The 15,812-nt window shown below is 41.1% G+C and overlaps 1 protein-coding gene across 4 annotated transcripts in view; it reads right to left on the reverse strand.

The window, feature by feature from the left end:
* STIM1 (stromal interaction molecule 1) overlaps positions 1-15,812 on the reverse strand; it is a 190,557-nt gene that overhangs the window by 33,738 nt on the left and 141,007 nt on the right. For all 4 annotated transcript variants that reach the window (XM_088017883.1, XM_028116039.2, XM_028116038.2 and 1 more), the window contains exon 4: positions 925-1,036. In XM_088017883.1, coding sequence (XP_087874009.1) covers positions 925-1,036 — 112 coding nt within the window. The remainder of the gene's footprint in view (positions 1-924; positions 1,037-15,812) is intronic.

Raw genomic sequence — 15,812 nt, forward strand, 5'->3', positions numbered from 1 at the left:
ACCTACGTAATAAGATGACAGATTGTACATAATCAGCACTTACCAGACAGTGAGCCCTTTGAGGGCAAGGGTGGGCTGTTGTCATCTTTATCCCTAGCACCCAGCACAAGTGCTTGGGACAGAGCAGGTACCCAGTAAATATGTGTCGAATGAATAAGTAAATGGATTCATGACTGAATGACACATGGCACTAGGTTTGACATCCCACAAGAAGCCCACGCAGAGCTCCATCCCTTCCCCTTCCCCTCCCCCGCAGGCCCTGGCGCACTGTGCCTGTGAAGGAGGCAGAGTTAGGGCACCACAGCCCTTGCAAGAGCCACTCCAGAAAGGAGGCTGGGGCCAAGGGGAGTCAGGCCTGCCTCACACCGCTTCTTTAGAGCAGATACACGGTATGTGGATAATTCAGGGGAGGCTAACAGAGTCCCGAGGCTCCTGGGCAATAAAAGAGGCAGCTGCTGGAGGGACAGCAACAGAAGAAAGAAACACCACAGGCTTTGAAGCCCACCCAGATCTAGGTTCCAATCAGTTTTGCCTCTAACTAGCCACGTGACCTTGGAAAAGTTACTTAGCCATGTTCACCATCTACGTGCAATAATACCTACCTTACAGGATTGATGTGAGAATTAAATGAGATACTGTATACAAAGTGTGGAATAGGAGTGCCTGCCACGTACTAGGCATCCAATAAATGACAGCTATTAGTACTATTCCCAGGCATGACAGCAATACTACATAAGAGAACGGATGAGAAGCAACTGTCATGCTTTACAGTAAGTGCCCAACGGATGCGAGAAGAAGAGAGGTCTGCAGATTCTGCCCTGAAAAGGGTGGAACCTCGGGTAACTGGCCAGAGCAGCCTGAACGTAGCCGACCCCAGCCCATCCCCCGCACCCCTGGGGGAGAGAGAGCCAGTCTCCTCCTGACCTCGGCATGGCATGGCCACTGAGCTGCAGCTTCCGGAAGGTCTCCTCATACTGAGGCAGCTCCACGTACGTGATCAGCCACTGCACCACCTCATCCACGGTCCAGTTGTACACTGTGGGAAGAGATGAGCAAAGCCTTGATTCCAGAACACAAGCACTACCGGAACTTACCATCACAGTCACATCGGCCTTCTCACTGACTGCATGCTTATGTGTTTACCATCTCCCCCCTCCACAAAATCCTAACTATGAAAGGAGTACATACTGTACTTTTTGTTTGACCCAGAGGGGACGGACTTGCTCTTCCACTCTACCAGCATTTGGGATGAAATCATCCTGAACTAGAATAATGACAGTAATACTAATAAATGCCATCCTTTCTGTGGCACCTGCTATATGACAGGTACTGTTCTAGAAGCCTCATATATATTAACTCATTAATCTTCACAACCACCATGTGAAAGATAGGTCCCATTTTATCCCTGTTTTACAGAAGAAGAAACTGAGGTACAGAAACATTATATATAACTTTCCCAAAGCTGCCCAGCTAGGAATTGGTAAAGCAAATGTCTGGACTCAAGCAATGTGGCTCCATACCCTTGCTCTAAGCCATCATGTACTCTTGTGCTCTCTCGCTCTCTCTCTCTCTCTCTACTTGATAGATTGATGGCTGGCTGGCTGGATGACATACAAGGATATGTGTATCAGATGACACCCACTGATACTGGCATGCTGAACTTAAAAAACGTGGGAGCCACTGAGTTTCAGCAAAAAGATACCATTTTTATTGGATTTGAAGTTTGCTTTTAATGATGAATCTGGTTTTGTTTATATTTGTATACAAATTTTATATAGCAACTTAAACCTCATTTTATGTTTGTACACATTTAAATAATAATTATAATAAAAACAATTTAAGTCAGCATTGTAGGTCCAAGAGAAATTATTTCCCTTAAAAGGGATTTGTGCATTCTTCAAGTTTGAAGACTACTGCTGTGAGCAGGAAGAAGCCAAAAACGTTCTGAAGCAGAGTGAAATGGTGAGATTTCTCACTCTCTTCTCTTAAGGTCCATGTCTTTCCCCAAAACTGCCTTTCATCAGAATGTTGTCCAATTTCCCTCTAAAAGTCAGACAATACTGAAGACATGGACTATGTCCTATTGATTGTTGCCCAGCCCACTATCTCTAAAACACAGATTCTCTGGGACGCCTGGGTGGCTCAGTCGGTTAAGCATCCAACTCTCAATTTCAGCTCGGGTCCTGATCTCAGGGTGGTGAGATGGAGCCCTGGGTCAGGCTCTGCACTCAGCGGGGAGTCTGCCTGAATATTCTCTCTCTTCCTCTTTCCTCTGCCCCTCTCCCTCATACTCTCTTTCTCTCTCTCTAAAACAAATAAATAAATCTTTAAAAAAGTAAAATAAAATAAAATAGAGCTTCTTATATAGTAGCATCAATAAGAATTTACTCAAAGAATAACGACCCCCACATGAGGAGTTCCAGAGACATTCTGATTGTGGGCCCGCAAACAGAAACAACAATCTCCTTAAACAAATACACAGTGCAACACCTCGGATGCTGGGCTATTTCTGTCACTCTCATGGAAGCTGGAGAAGCTGGAAGGCTGGGCCTGCCCCTTCGTTCTCCTACACCTCCTCCAGTGGAGCCCAGCCCATGGCATAGAGCAGACACTCAGACATCCTGCAGGAAACAAGGCTGAAGGCAAAAACGTTCCAATCTCTTAACGTCCTCAAGAAGCTTCTAGAGCTCAGGAGGGAAGTTCTGAGGCCGAGAGACTCTGGAGGTACCTGAAACTATCTGCAGAGGCACAGGAGGTGAGAAGGGGAAGGGGCCTGGGGAGGAAGGGAGGCCGGTCTAGTGCCCTCAGACCGCATCCCAGAGGACAAGATCCCAGAGGCTAGGCAAGGGGCGCTTGGTCATCGCTTGGTTAAATTTCGAATTCCCAGACTAGAAAACATTGAAAAGAAGAGAGAAATTAATGTCCAAGAGCTATGTTCAAATCCTGGGGTTTGGGAGAGGAGGGAGGACAGAGCAGGGTTAAAAAAGTAGGACGTATCAGCCTTTTATTCCTGAGAAAGAATGTACCTGCCTCTGTGCACACCTGGTGACAAATGCGCGCATTCACCACAGTCTGGAATGCCAGGTAGTGAAGGCGTAGCCGAGTGACACACAGACCTGAGGCAGACGGACAAGTACCAGCCTGTGAAGTGCGGAGAACAACACGCTCCCACCGCGGCTGCCAAGGGCGCTCAGCCGCGTCTCGCACAAAGGGGCCTTTTTGCTTGGCATGGGGAGTGGGAAGAAGGCCACTATTTTGCTGCTAGAAAGGCCTGAGGCTAGCTGAGCCACAAGGGCCCCTTGTCTACTGGGGGGATGCCTTGATGCAAGCGGGAGCATGGAGACGCCTGGCGTGCGGGAACTCCTCCCGAGCTGCACCTTCTGCTGCGGCGGAGACAGGCAGAGGCACTCCAACCAGAGTTTCTCAGTCTGCACCACTGGCATTTTGGGCAGAACAATTCTCTGTTGTGGGGGCCGTCCTCTGCAGTGGAGGGTGGATAACAATATTCCCTGGCACCTAGCCACTAGGTGTAGCATGCTGCCCCTCATGACCGTCAAAAATGTCTCCAGGTACTGCCAAATGTTCCCTGGGGGACAGGATGCCCCCACCCCCCGGCTGAGAACCACTGCTCTAAACACTACATTAAGTGAGACAGAGGATCTTGTAAGGGGGCCACCACACTCCAGTGAGGACGGACTCTCAACACAGTCAGCCCCTACATGGCTAAGCTATTGGGAAAAGGATAACAGCTTCAGCGTGTCAGGATAAATCTCAAGATAGTTGTTCCGTGTGTGTGCATGCGATCATTCTGTTACCTAGGCAGACGCCCTATCCAAGTAGGCTTGGCAGCATGGTGTGGCCATCCAGAGTCACTGCAGTCTGAGCAAAGCAAGCCAGGATGGGCTGCATCCTTGTCAGAGAGCAACCCTGTGTCCCACTCACTCAGTAGTCAAGGCGAGGTATCAGGGCCTCTTGCCCCTAAGGTTCAAGCACCTAAAAGCTAAAAGTCTTGTTCTGCTTTCTCATTCCAAAAGAGAAAATGGGAAGAATCTCCAGGCCAAAGTGAGGAAGACGGTAAGAGCAAGTACAAAGAACTATTGCCGTCAGTAGAAAGCCACAGAATTTGACAAGGAGGGCTTAGTACAGATACGGTCTCCAAATGACTCACATGTCTAAATCCCAGGAGGACATGCAAACAAGAGACAGTCTTCTAAGTCATCAGCCTCTCATCACCCTGAGCCTGTCCATAAGGCCCCTGGAGAGATCAAAAACTACATCTCTGGGCAAAACGACAGACAATACTACGCGGAGTCAGAGAAGGCCAACCCCTGGAGTTTTCCATACCAAAGAGTCCTTCCTAAGAGAAATCTATAAGGTGACTAACTTTGTAGTCTCCAACCCTTTTCATGACATACTCTAACTGTATTTTGACCGTACACTGCCAATATATGGCTGTTTTATGGCTGTTCATAAATTAGATTCACATGCTGACATTAGGTATATTGTAAAACATACACAAAAATTAAAGAATGAGATAAATGCAATAAAAGTACAAGCTATAGTCTTGTCTTGTAGTTCCCCAGATGATTGTGTTGTACAGTTGGACACCGCTGGGCAAACAGTCAAACTCATCCAACTCAGATTCGGTTCAGTCAACCTGAACTTCACAGCTCTGCCCTGGATGCTGTCTCTGCTGTAGCTCTTACCTCGGCAGATCTTATACAGAATCGGTATCTTGCACTATTTTCTTATGCATCCTTGGACATTGCTCTCAGATTTCTAGGTCTTTGCTATTTCCAGAAAAGCTCTTTTCCCTCTTTGCGGCCTGCTAACCACCAACTAATCCTTAAAACCCAGCACTAACTCTACACTTGTGGAAACGCTTTGGAGCCCATTTCAAAATCCTCTCTTCTAAAACCTTCAAAATAAAAAGTACTAGCTCTCCCTTATGTTATATTGGGAGCTGTATGTTATATTGTTATTACTTAGTCATGTACCTCTCTTCTCCATTGTGCTTGAACCAATGTGGTGGTAGGGAACATGTCTTTTCTATTTCCACATTCCCTGATGTCTAACACAGAGCTAGATCATTTGAACTACTCTGTAAAGTTTACTGGACAAAAGAATCAATATAAATGAATGAATGGACAAATGAAGGCACTCTGTAGGTCCTGGATCACAGGTAGCACATCCCATCAGGATTTCCATTATGCTTTCCCACCAACAGCATCACTTTCACCCACAGAATTCTCATGGAAGTAAAGCACTTACCTTACTCGTATCAGCAGAGAACTCCAGAAATTGATGTTCAGTTAGCTTCTCAGAAAGTCAAGATCTATCCTGGCCTCCATATTATGTTTCATAGATAGGAAGGGGCCTTTTCCATTTGAGAAAGATTTTTACATAAAATGAGTAAACTCAGGGCGCCTGGGTGGCTCAGTTGGTTAAGCATCTGCCTTTGGCTCAGGTCATGATCCCAGGGTCCTGGGATCCAGCCCCGTGTTGGGCTCCCTGCTCAGCAGAGTCTGCTTCTTTTTTTTTAAGATTTTATTTATTTATTTGACAGAGAGGGACACAGCGAGAGAGGGAACACAAGCAGGGGGAGTGGGAGAGGGAGAAGCAGGCTTCCCGCTGAGTAGGGAGCCCAATGTGGGGCTTGATCCTGGGATCATAACCTAAGCCGAAGGGAGACGATTAATGACTGAGCCACCCAGGCGCTGCAGAGAGTCTGCTTCTCCCTCTGCCCATCCACCCCTGCTTGTGTGCGCTCTCTTTCACTCTGCACTCTCTCTCCCAAATAAATAAATTCTTTAAAAAAAAAAAAATGAGTAAACTCTCCCACTTTATTCTGAAACAACCACAAAAAAATGAAGTCATTGAGGACTGCCAAATACCTGGCCATTTTAGAATGCTAGATTTATATATATATGAAAGAGGGAAGAAACGTGAACAAAGAGAGAACTATAAAATGTGAGGCCTGTTCAGAGAACACTAACTCCAGTTTGTCTGGAGTTGAAGGGCAACATATAGAGACAAGAAGAGTAAGGCATTACTGAGGCCAAATGATAAACGTCCTTGAAGGCAGGTAGTCTCAAACTCCAAAATCATTTATTCACTGAAAAAAAAACAAAAACAAACACCAAGCACTGACTACTTGCCAGGCACTGCTTTAGGAGCTAGGGATACAACAGTACACACAACAGAGCCCCAGATCCCTGGTGGAGAGAGACAAACTAAAACACCATAAACAAATAATTCTATGTTGGGTGGTGATAAGTACGATGAGGAAAAACAAAGCAGGGTAAGAGAATAAAGAGCAGCGCTTTCTCAGATCGGATCGGGGAAGGCCTCCCTGATGAGGTGACATTGGAACAGAAGGTGAAATGAAGGTGTGAGCCGTGTGAATACTTGGGGGAAAGGCATTCCAGAAAGATGCAACAGTAAGTATTACTCCCTAGCACTTGAGCTATAGCGATACATCCAGGAATATGCCAGAACAGATCCTTGGCCTTGGCCAATCCTTTCTCTTGCCAGAGAAAGAATAAGCAGTAAGAAATGGGCTCCTGAATCAGGATCTCTTTCCCCTAATGGACTGATGGTGCCTCCAGATGAAGCCCTCATTTAGTTTTGTGGTTTCAAACCCACACCCCAACAGAACTATGTCTGGCAGGACTGCTGACAGTCCTTTCTTTGCCTCTCCTTCCCACAGCTGTTAGTCAGTTGATCGCTCAGTCAGCTTTCGCTCAGCCCTTTGGTCAGCCAGTCAGCACAGTGGTTAAGAATGTGGGCTTTTGTTTGAATTCGGGATCTACCGCTTACTAGATGTAGGACCACAGACAAGTTACTTAACCTTTCTGGGTCTCATTTTTGTCACCTATAAAATGGTGAGAATCAGAGTTCTCACGTCGCAAGAGCAAAGTGAAGATATGGGAAGCTCCTAGCATAAGTAAATACCAAGAAAATATTAATTATTATTACCACCACCATTCATTTATTCATTCACCAAGCTTTCCCTGGCTTCCTACTCTGGTAGGTTCTGGGCAAGTTACTACATACAGAGACCAATATGCATAACTTCCGGGGCACCTGGGTGGCTCAGGCGTTAAGCGTCTGCCTTCGGCTCAGGTCATGATCCCAGGGTCCTGGGATGGAGCCCCGCATCGGGATCCCAGCTCAGCGGGGAACCTGCTTCTCCCTCTCCCTCTGCCTAACACTCCCTCTGCGTGTGCTCTCTCTCTCTCTCAAATACATACATACATACATACATAAAACCTTTAAAAAAATAAAAACATCTTACCTTTAAAAAAGAAAAGAAAACACATGAGGGTAAGATAGGACTTCATATGGGGTGATGTGGGGGCACCAAGAAAGGAATGGCTGACTGCTAGAGTGAGACAGAAAAGGCATCACAAAGCCTAGCTTCTTTCTGGCTACTCTGGATAGAGAGCACTCCCACAGACCTACAGAATCGTACCAAAGTGGCCCTCTCCTAAAAGCGGTTTGTGGCCTAGGCCCAAGCTTTGTCTCTCTGAGTGGTTTCCTTCTGGCTTTCACTAGCAGCTTGCCATCTGCGCCTAGAGGGAGGCAGGGGTCTTAGTTTTCTGATGTAGTGTCAACCTCAAGCCCTGAATCATCATTACAAAAAGAATCCGGCCCTTGGGTCAAGGCCTCAGGTGACAGGCCCACCACAAGGCCACCCTGCACAAACCAGGTCTGCATGGCCGCAGAGCAGTAAGAGAACCTAGGTTTTGGAATGTTGAATGTGCCAAACCACTTGTTTAAGATCACACAATGGTAGAGCCAAGGACAAACTTCTGTCTTCCACATCCCTACACTGGGCCAGGCCCTGTGCTAAGTGTTAAGATATAAAAATCACATAAGATAATGCCCTCAAGCAGTCTGGTGTGAAAACAGGCAAGGGAACAGATGGTTGCAATTAGTGTGCTACATGCGATGATGAGATAAGGGTAAGGAGCTGTGGGAACACAGTAGGCACCTAACATAGCCTATGGTTTCCAGGGAAGATTTCCTAAAGAAGGGTATACTTAAGTTGAGTCTTAATTATCAATTAGGATTTAATCAGATCAACAAGGGGGAAGGACAGAGGGAACAGTATATGTGAAAGCATCAAGGAATGAAAGGAAATGACATATCCTAGTAACTGCAGATAAATCAGTGTAGCCATAGAAGAGATGGGATGGAAAGTGGTAGAAAATAAGGGGCACCTCCATGTTCATAGCAGCAATGTCCACAATAGCCAAACTATGGAAAGAGCCCAGATGCCCATCGACAGATGAATGGATAATGAAGATGTGGGATATATATATACAACTGAATATTGCTCAGCCATCAAAAAGAATGAAATCTTGCCATTTGCAACAACATGGATGGAACTAGAAGGTATTATGCTAAGCGAAATGTCACTCAAAGAAAGACAAATACCATATGATTTCACTTGTATGTGGAATTTAAGAAACAAAACAGATGAACATAAGGGAAGGGAGGGAAAAATAAAGTAAGATAAAAACAGAGAGGGAGGCAAACCATAAGAGACTCTTAACTACAGGAAACAAACTGAGGGTTGCTGGAGGGGAGGTGGATGGGGGGATGGGGTAACTAGGTGATGGGCATTAAGGAAGGCACTTGATGGTGTTATATGCAACTGATGAATCACTAAATTCTACCCCTGAAACTAATAATACACTATTTTTTAACTAAATTAAATTTAAATTAAAAATTTCAAAAAAAAATAAGAAAAATAAGATCACAGAAATTAGCATGGGCCTCATAAGCTAATCTAGCACAATCTAGAAGGTACTCGGTTAATTTTTTTCCTTTTTAATGCAGGCATATTTGCACAAATTGTAGGAGAGAAACAGTACCTTTTGGGGCCAATACTACAAAGGTGAATAGGCATGATGGAGAAATGCAGCATTAAAATATGAAGAAACTCTCAGGATATAAAAGATCACTAGATTTTTATTTACATATACATATTGAACTTTTTTTCCCTGAGATAATTTAGTTGAGATTACAAATGGACATTTAATTTTAATGCATCTAACATCTCATAGATAAACATTTAAAAAAATCGATGGCATTTTCTATAGTAATTTATTTCATCAACAACTACTGAGCTTTCAAGTACCTTATTTTGTTAAGTACCAAATGAGACAGCAGTTGTAACCTAAGCTTACTGCTAATTCTACAGAAGCTCAAGTGTTACCTAACCAAAAGAAGACCCAATATTTATCTCTTCAAAATAACATATGATTATCATATATGATTACACAGGAATTTACTTGTACCATCTTTAGCAATACCTTTATTTATCCAGGTTCCAATTAAGAATATTTCTTCCACCTAAGAATTTGGTGTCCTAGCATGTTTGTCTCGTTATTTAATTTTTTTTTTTTTTTTTTTTAATGAGAAGCCACTGAAAAATGCAAGCAGAGACATGGTCAGATATTTACTTTTGAAAGATCTCTCTGGAACCAATCAAAGGACAAACTACAGTATGAGGTGGACTGAGCCAAGAAGAATAGTATGAAAGCATCCAATCAAAAGATGATTAAGCTGAGGTTTCTGCTTCAGGCTAAGATGAAGTAACTAGAATGGAATTCATCCTCCCTCCGGAAACAACCAAAAAAAAAAAAAAAACCCAGGAAAAAAAAAAGACAAAATATATGAAACAATGGTTTTCAAGACACTGGACATCAGCCTACAATGGACAGTGATCTTTGAGAGATAGTAATCAAATGAGGCAGGAGATACAATTGACCTAGCTTCTGGCTTTGAAAGAATTTCCAGGCCACAGTGCAGAGTGGAACTAAAGCTGAAAGGGAAGACATGGAAGTACACCACTGTGGTTCTTACACTATATGTGATAAGGTATAATAATATCTCTTGAGAAACCTCATGTACTATTGGTGGGAATATAACCTGGTGCAGTCACTGTGGAATACAGTATGGAGGTTCCTTAAAAAATTAAAAATAAAATTACCATATGATCCAGTAATTCTACTACTAGGTATTTACCCAAAGAAAATGAAAACACTAATTTGAAAAAATATATGCACCCCTGTTTACTGCAGCATGATTTACAATAGCCAAGATATGAAAGCAATCTTAAGTATCCAGTGGTAGATGAATGGATAAAGAAGATGTGGTTACCATATGCAACAATACAGATGGACCTGAAGGGTATTATGTGAAGTAAAGTAAGTCAGACAGAGAAAAATAAATACCATATGATTTAACTTATATGTGGAATCAAAAGAACAATACAAATGAACAAAAAAAAAAAAGCAGAAACAGACACATAAAACAGAGAACAAACTTGTGGTTGCCAGAGAAGGGGCTAGGGGAAAGGGCAAAATGGGTGAAGGGGAGTGGGATATACAAGCTTCCAAAGAGAATGAATAAGTCACAGCAATGAAAGGTAGAGGAAAGGGAATACAATCAGTGGTATTGCAATTGCAATAGCATCATATAGTGACAGTAGCTACAGCTGTGGTGAGCACAGCATACATATAGAGTTGTTGAATCACTATGCTGTACACCTGAAACTAATGTAATATTGTGTGTCAACTATATTTCAATAAAAACTAAAATAATAATATCCCTAGAAAGTAGACTGTGATAAGTTAAAGATGCATATTTTATCTCCTAGAGCAATCACTAAAATTAACAAAACAGTTAAACCAAAAAAAAAAAAAGATAAAATGGAATCATAAAAACTACTCATTAATCCAAAAAAAAGGCAGAAAATGAGGAAAGGGGAATTAAAAAAACAGCAGAAGAAAAGAGAGAACAAATAGCAAGATAGTAGCCTCAAATCTAATCACATTAATAACCACATTAAATGTAAATGGTCTAATACCCCAACTAAAAGGCAGAGATTATCAGATTGCAAAAAATATAAGACCCAATCATAAACTGTTTATAAGAAATGCATTTAAATATAAAACCACAAGAGGGTGCCTGGGTGACTCGGTCGGTTAAGCATCTGACTCTTGATTTCAACTCAGGTCATGATCTTAGGGTCGTGAGATGGAGCCCCACGTCGGGCTCCTCACTGGGTGTGAAGCCTGCTTAAGATTCTCTCTCCCTCGGGGCACCTGGGTGGCTCAGTCAGTTAAGCGTCTGCCATCAGCTCAGGTCATGATCCCAGGGTCCTGGGATCGAGCCCCGCAACAGGCTCCTTGCTCAGCGGGGAGCCTGCTTCTCCCTCTGCCTGCTGTTCCCACTGCTTGTGCTTGCTCTCTATCTCTCTGTCTGTCTTTTGCTCTCTCTGTGTTAAATAAATAAATAAAATCTTTAAAAAAAAAAAAAAGATTCTTTCTCCCTCTCCTTCTGCGCCCCCAAAACACACACACGTAGATTAAAAGTAAGTAGATGGAAAAAGATACACAAAACCAATAATACTCAAAAGAAAGTTTTATTAATATAAAAGGAGACTTCAGAGCAAAGAATATCACTAGGAAAAAAGAAAGTCATTTCATAATAATGAGATCAATTAATCAAGAAGACAAAATAATCTTAAATCTTGGGGCACTTGACTGGCTCACCTGATAAAGAATGAGGCTTTTGATCTCAGGATCATGAGTTTGAGTCCTACATTGGGTGTAGAGATTACTTAAATAAATAAACTTAAAAAAAAATCCTAAATCTTTATGCACCTAGTAAGAAAACTTCAAAATACATGAAGAAAAACTCACAGAATTAATAGGCAAGGAGAAATAGGCAAATCCACAATTATAGTTGGAAATTTAAATACTAGCCCTAAATAACTGATAAGAGCAATAGGCAGAAAATCAGCAAAGATACAGCAGACTTGAACAACACCATCAACCAACATGGCCTGATGGACATTTATAGAACACTCCACCCAACAATAGTCAAGTGCACATGGAACATTTACCAAGATATATGATGTTCAAGGACATAAAAAAAAAAAGGTTTTAAAACTTTTTAAAGGATTAAAAAATATTTAAAGGATTCCTACTTTAGAAACCAATATTACACTGTATGTTAAGTAACTAGAATTTTAACTAAAAATTTGAAAAAGAAAAAAAAATATTTTAAAGGATTCAAGCCATACAAAGTATGTTCTCAGACCACAATGGAATTAAACTGGAAATTGATAACAGAAAAATATCTGGAAAATCCCCCAACATTTGAAAACTACATACCATGCTTCTAAAAAACTCAGGAAATCAAAGACATCAAAAAGGAAAGAGAAAGTATTTTGAACTGAATGAAAATCAAAAGAAAACATATCGGGGCACCTGGGTGGCTCAGTCGTTGAGGCGTCTGCCTTTGGCTCAGGTCGGGATCCCGGGGTCCTGGGATTGAGCCCTGCATCAGGCTCCCTGCTTGGCAGGAGGCCTGCTTCTCCCTCTCCCACTCCCCCTGCTTGTGTTCCCTCTCTCGCTCTCTCTCTCTCTCTGTGTCAAATAAATAAATAAAATCTTTAAAAAAAAAAAAGAAAACATATCATCTAACATAGTGAAGAACCATTACTAGATGGATATAAGACAGACTTCAGAGGTATGCATTTCCAGGGCCAAAAGAATTCCTCAAATTGGAATACATTATTAAGGAATACACTGTATTGGAGTTATTGGAGACTGTATCAGACCAAAAAAGAAAAAAGAAAAAGTGATAATAAGGATTCATCACCAGTTGTGTTTTCATTTTAGGTATTTTTACTCTGTCTATGCCACCAATAAATCAGTTAGAAAAAAGCAAACAACCAAAACATACCAGAATTTGCAAAATACCTAAAGCAGTACTTACAGGAAATTTATAGCATTAAATGTCTATATTAGAAAAAAGGAAAGGCCTCAAAACAATGATCTTAGTTTCCACCTTAACAAACCAGAAAAGAACAAATTAAACCCAAAGTAAGCAGAAGAAAGAAAATAATAAAGATTAATGTAAAAATCAATGAAATAGCCAACAATAGAGAAAATCCTTGTGACCAAACACACTGGTCCTTTGAGCATATAAATATATTAAAAAGAATAATAAGAAAAGGTTATGAATAAATGTACACCAGTAAATTGATGACTTAATGAAATAGACAAACTGAAGACACAAACAACAAAAGCTCACTCAAGAAGAAATAGATAACCTAATAGTCCTATACCTATTCAAGAAATTGACACTGTTATTAAAAACCTTCTCACAAAGAAAATTCCAGGATCATGTGGCTTTATTGGTGAACTCTAGCAAGTATTTAAAGAAAAATAATACCAATTCTATATGAAGTCTTCTGAAAAATTGAAGAATACTTCCCAATTAATTCAATGAGGCCAGCATAATCCTGATACCAAAAACAAAGGTATTATAAGAAAATTATAAACCAATATCCCTCATTAACAAAGATATAAAAATTTGAAACAAAATTTTAGCAAGTAGAATCCAACCACAGAGTAAAAGGATAATGACCAAGTGGGGTTTATCCCAAGAATGCAGGGTTGGATTAACATTTAAAAATTAATCAATGTGGGGGGCCTGGGGGGCTCAATCAGTTAAGTATCTGACTCTTGATTTTGGTTCAGGTCATGATCTTGGGGTTGTGAGATCAAGCCCCAAGCTGGGCTCCATGCTCAAGGTGGAGTCTCCTTGGGATTCTCTCTCTCACTCTCTCTCTGCCCCTCCCCCTGTTCATGTGCTCCCTCTCTCTCTCTCTCTCTCTCAAATAAATAAAATCTTTTTTAAAAATAATCAATGTAGGGCACCTGGGTGGCTCAGTCGTTAAATGTCTGCCTTCGACTCGGGTCATGGTCCCAGGGTCCTGGGATCAAGCCCCACATCAGGCTCCCAGCTTGCGGGGAAGCCTGCTTCTCCCTCTCCCACTCCTCCTGTTTGTGTTCCCTCTCTCGCTGTGTCTCTCTCTGTCAAATAAATAAATAAAATGTTTTAAAAAATAAAAATAATCAATGTAATTCACCATCTTAGCAAATAAAAACAGAAAAACCAGGCAATCATCTCAACAGACAGAAAACTCATTTGATAAAATCCAACATCCATTCCTGATAAAAGCTCTCAGCAAATCAGTAATAGAAAGTTGCTTCCTCAATTTAACAAAAGACTTTTGCAAAAAAATCCCCACAGCCAATGTTATATGTAATGGTGAAAGACTGAATGTTTTCCTCCTGAGATCAGAAACAAGACACAGATGCCTACTGTTACCACTTCCCTTCAAGACCGTACTGGAGATACTAACCAGGACAACCAGACAAGAAGAAGGATTTTTTTTTTTAAAGACCTTATTTATGGGGGCACCTGGGGGTGGCTCAGTAGGTTGGGCATCTGCCTTCAGCTCAGGTCATGATCCCAGGGTCCTGGGATTGAGCCCTGCATTGGGCTCCCTGCTCAGCAGAGAGCCTGCTTCTCTCTTTCCCTCTGCTGCTCCCCCTGCTTGTACTCCCCTCCTCAAAAGAATAAATAAAATCTTAAAAAAAAAAAAAGACCTTATTTATTTAAGTAATCTCTACACCCAATATGGAGCCCAAACCCACAACACTGAGATCAAGAGTTGCATACTCTACCAACTGAACCAGCCAGACACCCCCACAAGAAGAAGTCTTTAAAGACATCCAGATTGGAAAATAAAATAATAAAACTTTCTTTATTAGAAGACTTGATTATCTCAAAACTCTGATGGTATCTCACTAATGAGTTTATTGTAAGGTTGTAGAACACAAGGATCATTATATAAAAATCAAATTTTTACATATCTTACCACAAATTAAAAAATACAATAACCCAAAATCTATGAAATAGAGATAAATCTGACAAAAGATATGAAAGACCTGTACACTGAAAACTACAAAATACTACCGAAAGTATGTCTCCTAAATAAATAGAAAGATGTACCTTATTCATGGATCAGAAAACTCAATATTGTGAAGATGTCAGTTCTGTCAAACTGAGCTATAGATTCAATGTAATGCCAATCAAAATCCTATCAGGCTTTTTTGTAGAAATTGACAAGTTGATTCATGAGCAAACAGCCAAAACAACTTGGAAAAAGGGAAGTTGGAAGGTGAACGCTATCTGACTAAAAGGATAGTATAAGACTATTGTAATCAAAATAGTACGGTATTGACAATAAGGACAAATAGATCAGTGGATCAGAAGGTAAAGTCCAGAAATAAACCCATACTTATATGGATTATTTATTTATTTATTTATTTATTTATTTATTTATTTATTTATTTATTTATATTATGTCATGTCAGTCACCATACATTATACCATTAGTTTTTGATGTAGTGTTCCATGATTCACTGTTTGTGTACAACACCCAGTGCTTCCTGCAATACGTGCCCTCCTTAATACCAATTGATTTTTAGCAGTGGAGAAAGGACAGAATTTTCAGCGAATGGTTCTAGAACAATTGAGACATCCATGAGCACAAAAAAGATCTCAGATCCATACTTAACACTAACATACACAAATGAATACAAAACAGATCAGAGGCCTAAACATAAAACCTACAACTATAAAACTTCTAGAGGGGAACATGGGAGAAAATCCTTGTGTAACCTTTGGTTAGGCAAATATTTCTTACATATGATATCAAAGGATGAGCCACAAAAGCACAAATTGAAAAACCAGCCTTCAGAAAAATTAAAACTTACCTTTCTTCAAAAGAATGGTAAGCCACAGACTGGGAGAAAATCTTTGCAAAACATATATCTCATAAAGGATATCCATTTGTATACATGTGTCAAAACTCAAAAAAAATTATACACTTTCAGTATTTACACCTGATTGTATTATCAATTACAACTGAA

Source organism: Eumetopias jubatus, unplaced genomic scaffold (assembly GCF_037043125.1).
Source record: "Eumetopias jubatus isolate StellerSeaLion01/CBP00866 unplaced genomic scaffold, mEumJub1_p1.0 scaffold_13, whole genome shotgun sequence".
NCBI classification, from domain to species: domain Eukaryota; kingdom Metazoa; phylum Chordata; class Mammalia; order Carnivora; family Otariidae; genus Eumetopias; species Eumetopias jubatus.